General features: G+C 32.0%; 1 protein-coding gene across 1 annotated transcript; it reads right to left on the bottom strand.

Moving 5' to 3' along the window:
- Positions 1–339, bottom strand: LOC125189915 (antifungal protein ginkbilobin-like protein). The gene has a single exon (XM_048087134.1). It carries the CDS (start codon positions 337–339, stop codon positions 1–3), a length of 339 nt encoding a protein of 112 aa, XP_047943091.1.
- Positions 340–6116: the final 5777 nt, after the last annotated feature.

Below are 6116 nucleotides of genomic sequence, written 5' to 3'. Positions count from 1 at the left end.
TTAGAAAGAGTAATTCTCATATCTAATGGTGCAGTCGACCAGGTCCACCTCGCCGCCGATTTTGGCGGCGCATATGTCCTTGACAGAGGACCTGGCTGCAGTGAGGCAGTCGGCGCAGTCGTTGTAGGAGAGAGCCGACGAGCATGTGGCGTGGCCGTAGCAGACGGCCGACTTGGAAGGCGACCGAGTGTAGTAATCGTAGCCGGCGTTGGGAGTGACGTTCATCAAATCCGCAAGCACGTATTCGACGTTGTCCGCGTAAGCGTCATTGGAAGAGTAGGAATTCACATTGCAACGCCATGAGTTTATAGAGGTGTTTGGGCTGCTTTCTGCAACCATCAATACACCTACTAATAATGTAAACCCGATTATAGCGGCAAATGACTTCATTCTCGAACTCGAACACGAACTTAACTTGTGATTTTGTTGTGATTGGTGGAGAAGTGAATATAATGGTGCATATATATAGGAATGGAGTTCATTGGTGATTGCTCCATTTCTATATTTATTCCACATTTTGTTTAGTATTTTTTGTCTTGAGTTATGTTAGTTATGTATGAATTAATCACCGTTTTTAGTTGGAGTTATTCTAATTTTGTGTCGACAAGTTTGTGTCTCTTCCAACTAATTAAAATCAAATCTCTTGTTTTGGGATGCAGTCTAACGACGGCAGAAACTTGTCTCAATCGGAATTTACGATGAAGGCTTCCGGCAATGTGCAAGCATGTATGCTAATTTGGGTTTGAGATCCTTGTTACATACTATTACTCCATATTTAAACCAACAGTAATTGGTTCATCCGTGAGATTAGGTGTTTATTTACATACTTCAGTTGCTTTGTACTCTGCTTTAGCCGCTTTCTTTTACCAAAACAAAATAGTAAATGTAATATTGACGGACTAATATGCGAGAGCTTCCTTCTGCAAATAGAAGTCACGTTTTTCCATTTTAGCCCATCCGTGAATAAGAGTCATGGTTCATTTTTATTATAAATGGTAAAAATGTCTCGAATCCTACTAACCCATTCAACTCACATTCTATTTAAAAATAATATATACAATTGCGATCCATATTCCACTTATTTTCTCTCATCCACTTTTTTTATATTTCTTAAAACTCGTGTCACCAAGAAATGAGACTTCTAGTGGCGGACAGAGGAAATAATAACTATACACATACACGATAATTGTCGTGACTCGTGAGAAGCAACATCGATGTGTAAAAAGTCAACAATGTCGGGAAAGCGACTATGGCACTATGCTATTATTATTAACATTCCTTGATAACTAAGCATGCTAGTATTAATCATACAATTTTCATCTTTAATTATATCACTTCACAATGAAATTAAATTATATTCCATCTATCCAAGAGTTATATGAGTTGTATTCCATTTTGAGTTGTTCCAAATTATTTGAGTAATACTCTATTTTGGGTTGTTTCAAGTTACTTGAGTCATTTCCTTTTATATAACTAAAAACAAAAAGATGAAATCTCACTTATTTTACCATTTCTCCTACTTTACCATCTCTTTTATCTCATACTTTATTTAACTTCATTTAACTCACTATACACAACTTTTTTAAATTCGATGCCAAAATAATGTCCCTGGTAACATGGGACAGAGAGAGTAAATATTAAAGAAATCACTAATAGATAGATTTTTTTTATGTTATTTGCAATAAATACATAAATTTTTGAAGTTCTTGTATTTTCCTCGAACTTTTTTTTCAATCCAAACACATCTGATTTCAATTTATTTGATTTTTCCCCTAAAATAAAATGGGGGAGAAATCAAAATTGATGTGGTAAATTAATTATTATCTTTCAACAAAACTTTCGAAGTTTTCTTGTATTTATCTCGAACTTCAAATTAAGTCCCTGGAAAATGCATTTTACACATGTTAGATTCTTGAATTAGGAAAAATATTGTCACAAGTTTACGATAGTAGAAAAAATATCATGTAAAGGATTTATGGTGTATATATGGAATGGAGTTCATTGGTGTTTGCTCCATTCCTGACATTTTGTTTAATGTTTTTTTTGTCTCGAGTTATGTTACTTATGTATGAATGAATCACCTTTTTTAGTTGGAGCTATTCTAAGTTTGTGTCTCTTCCAACTAATTAAACTCTAATCTTTTGTTTTGGGATGCGCGCAGTCTAACGACGGCAGAAACATGTCTCAAACATCAGAATTTACAATGAAGGCTTCCGGTAATGTGCAAGCATGAATGTCCATTTGGGTTTGAGACTTCCTAATGCAATTTCCTTGTTACATATTACTCCATATTTTAAACTATTATTAAACATACACATAATCGCAGTAGTGGAGCTAGGATTTTGACCCTTAAGCCCAAGCCAATATTAACACAAGTGGGTAATTTTTTATCGTTAAAAATAGACATAGTATTGACAGACTAATATGTGAGAAAGACACGTATAATGACCAATGGCGGATCCAGAAATAAAAAATCGTGGGGTCGAACAAACGTGCGTCGTGACCATATATACTTAAATATATTTTTAAAAATAAAAATATATTACAAATGAAATATCTCTATCTTATGTTAGCGAACATACACCTTTCACGATATACCATCAAGATGTCGTTCAATCAGTCATAATCTTATTCTGCAGCTTAGGCTTGGACAAATTTCATTGGCGGTAAACACTCTTTCAACTATTTCAAGCTTGTTTGAATTGTTATATACTATCCGACGATCTTCTAATAGTTGTGATTCTTGTTCAACTAAACATACAAGAACTAACAAAAATTTGGAGATCTTTTCGAGAGAAAATCATTCATTAATCTAAAACGGAAGGTAATTAAAATCAATAATCAGAAGTAAAGATAATTGTAACATCTACTAAAATTAGGGTAAAATTTTATTTTTACTATTAAATAAAAATAAAAATAAAAATAAAAGAAAAATTATAAAACATGATTAAAAGATGATAAATAAATTATGATATTTTAAAAGATGATAAATAAAGCATTTGTGAAATTAGCACCGATTCCTTTTTACTACCGTAATAAACTAAAAGCCCATTCCTAAGCCCAATTGCAAAAAGGAACTTCATCTTTTCTCTATCATCGCAGCTTCTTCCTTCGCCCTCCCGCGCATCATCCACCGATTACAATCAAATTAATCCAATACATAGTATAGTTAAGAATAACAATGACGTTTTGTCGGCAAAGCTACGCTGCTTGCAGTCTTGAGGATGAATCATAGGGCAGAATATCGGATGCCGTGGGGTCGGGGGCGGTGGCAGGAGTATTCCGGCGGTTCTTCCGGTACAGCTGTGGGGTCGGCCGACCCCACTCGACTCCACCTGCCTCCGCCGCTGGTAATGAGAGATAGTAACTATGGAAAGCAGCATCGATATTGAAAGAGTTGACAATATCCGGAGTAATATTCTTTGTTGGTAAATTTTCTACACATCTTTAATTATACAACTTCACAATGAAATAAAAATTATTCTCCTTCTATTTCTAAAGTACTTGAATCATTTTCATTTATGATTAAAAATAAAATATTCAAACCTTACTTATTTGTATTCTTTGTTTTTACTTTATTCTAACTTATCTCCCCTACTTTATTCTCTCCGATATATTATTTTATCTGCATTTAACTCATCAAAATCAACTTCTTAAATTTCGTATAAAAAAAATATCTCAAGTAACATGAAACAGAGTGATTATAGATGTTAAAAAAATCAATTAAAAATACATTTTTTTGATTTATAATTTGCCTATAAATACAAGTTTGGAGACAGATTAAAAGTGATATGGAAAAAGTGATATGGAAAAGAGTGAACATCAAATTTAGTAAATGGAAAATGCATTTTGCACATTTTGGGTTCTTCATTAGAAAAATAATATCGCGACAGGTCTAATTAGAAAAAATATTATTTAAGATCCTTAATTTCCGTTTTTTTCCATTGAACCATAAAAAGTGAATAAAAAAGCTTTCTTTTGTCTTTTTTCTCTCATTTATTCTCTATTTTATTTCTTACGCTACTTCTCTTTTCTCTTTTATTTCTTCTCTATTTTATTACATACAAAATCTCTCCTCTCTCTCCTCTCTAATTTTTTTCATTTGATTCTCCTCGTGGACATAAAAACAGTCTTCTATTTTCATTCTGATCTATCTCATAAAAGTAGTTCTATTCCATTTTTTCTCTTGTGAAGTGTGACAGACAATATTTCACTCGTTTTTTTTTTCTTTTCTATCCCTCCTGCTTTATCAATCTATGTAAAACTCATGATGTTCCCAAAGTCCATATTTTTATGTGGGGGAGGGGGGAGTGCTATTTAAAAGACAATTAAATTTTCACAATATTACTTTGGATTGAATTAAATTATATTGTTCAACTCAAGGTTATGTCATATTTTTCAAAAAAATCAATATCATTTTGGTTTATCAAATGATATTATATAAAATTATACATATACAATAGTATTTCTTATGTCCCATTACATTACATGCAACACATTTCTTTTTGGCATAGATTTTTAAATAGTGGTGTTTAGAATAAAGAGAGAATAAAGTAGAATTGAAAAAAGTAGAGAGAAAAAATAGGAGATATGATAAAGTAGATATAATGTTGATTTTTTGTCACAAAAAGAAATGTGTCACTTATAATGGGACAGCCCAAAAAGAAATACGGTTCACTTGTAATGGGACGAAGGGAGTATCACACTTGCACAACGCTGAAGTATTGAATTTATAAACATATTACTTCTCCAGGAGCAAATTAACAATTTTTATATTTTTAAATTATAAAAATTTAATTATCATATAAATAGTACTCCCTTCATCCTATAAAAGATGTCACATTTTCCTTTTAATTTGTCTCACATTAGATGTCGCATTTTCTAATTTAGAAAAAATTCTCTCTCACATTAATATAAATATATTATTTTTTATTTCCACTGAACACAGAAAACAACATATTCTAAAAGACCAAATTTGAAGTTCGTTCTTGTAAACATAAAAATATTTTGCTTCGCCTCAGTTTCGGAAATATCTTCCACATCAAATCATCCCTATCCTGAAGCTTCAAAATCAAACCAAACCATTCTTCTTCTCATGATTTTTAGCCACATTTGGGACTGCATGCCCTACATTCTTACGGTGCTTGGGCTTCCACATTGGCGACTGTTAGCAAACAAATTTGTGATCTGTACATTATTTAAATCTCCTATGAAATCTCCAATGATACACCTACTGAGATAGGTTAATTAGCTTCGATGGTATTCTAAAATCAGTCTCATTTTTTATTTTTGAGTGAAAAAAATACATATTTTTAGGTTTACACTAAACTAAAACCAGACACCTTTTCAAATTTAGTACTCCCTCCGTCCCATAAAAGATGTCACACTTGTGGGATGGCACGAGATTTTAGGAGGTTTTGTTTTGTGTATTAGGTGGAAAGAGAAAATAGTTATATTAATGTGAGAGAGAACTTTTTCCAAAAAAAAAAATGTGACATTTTTTGTGGGACAAACTAAAAAGGAAAGTGTGACATCTTTTGTGGGACGGAGGGAGTAGTAAAAAAAACATAATATAAAGAATATTTTTTTAAGTTTGAGTTTAGCATAAATGGTTGAAGTATAAAATCATATATGGTGTGACATTTATCCTAAAATGAGTTTAAGTTTAGTGTAAATAGTTAGAAATGTTCTTAAAATGTCTGGCTCAACATTACTGATTATTTCGTCCGTCCCAAAACAATGTAAAATACTTTTTTTACTGCACAAGATTATATGCATTAACTCTATGAGTGAAAAGAACATAAAGTAATAAGTAGAAAATAAACTAGTATATAGAAATAGTTAAAAATGTTTGTCAAATTACACTCCAATCCAACATCTTAACAACAAATTGAAAGCATCACATTCTTGAGAAAAAAAAAACGAAACAAGAAGTAAAGTGAAAGGAAAGTGGAAAGTTGAACGATGTGCCAGTGGAAAGTTCTTAACGATGGTAATCGAGAGAGGTAGAGCAAGAAGGGCTAAACATTGTATGCAGAGAAGAAGATTGCTATTTTTCTCTTATTTTAGTATATAAATTTGTGTACAAGTATTCTTCTTTTATAGAGGAAGAATAC

The sequence above is a fragment of the Salvia hispanica genome, chromosome 5 (assembly GCF_023119035.1).
Source record: "Salvia hispanica cultivar TCC Black 2014 chromosome 5, UniMelb_Shisp_WGS_1.0, whole genome shotgun sequence".
In the NCBI taxonomy this organism is placed as follows: domain Eukaryota; kingdom Viridiplantae; phylum Streptophyta; class Magnoliopsida; order Lamiales; family Lamiaceae; genus Salvia; species Salvia hispanica.
The sequence above is the reverse complement of the archived record's forward strand: the minus strand, read 5'-3'. Positions and strand labels throughout refer to the sequence as shown.

Excerpts from the sequence above, each read along its gene's own strand:
- LOC125189915 (XM_048087134.1), bottom strand. The coding sequence starts at position 339 with ATGGTTGCAGAAAGCAGCCCAAACACCTCTATAAACTCATGGCGTTGC.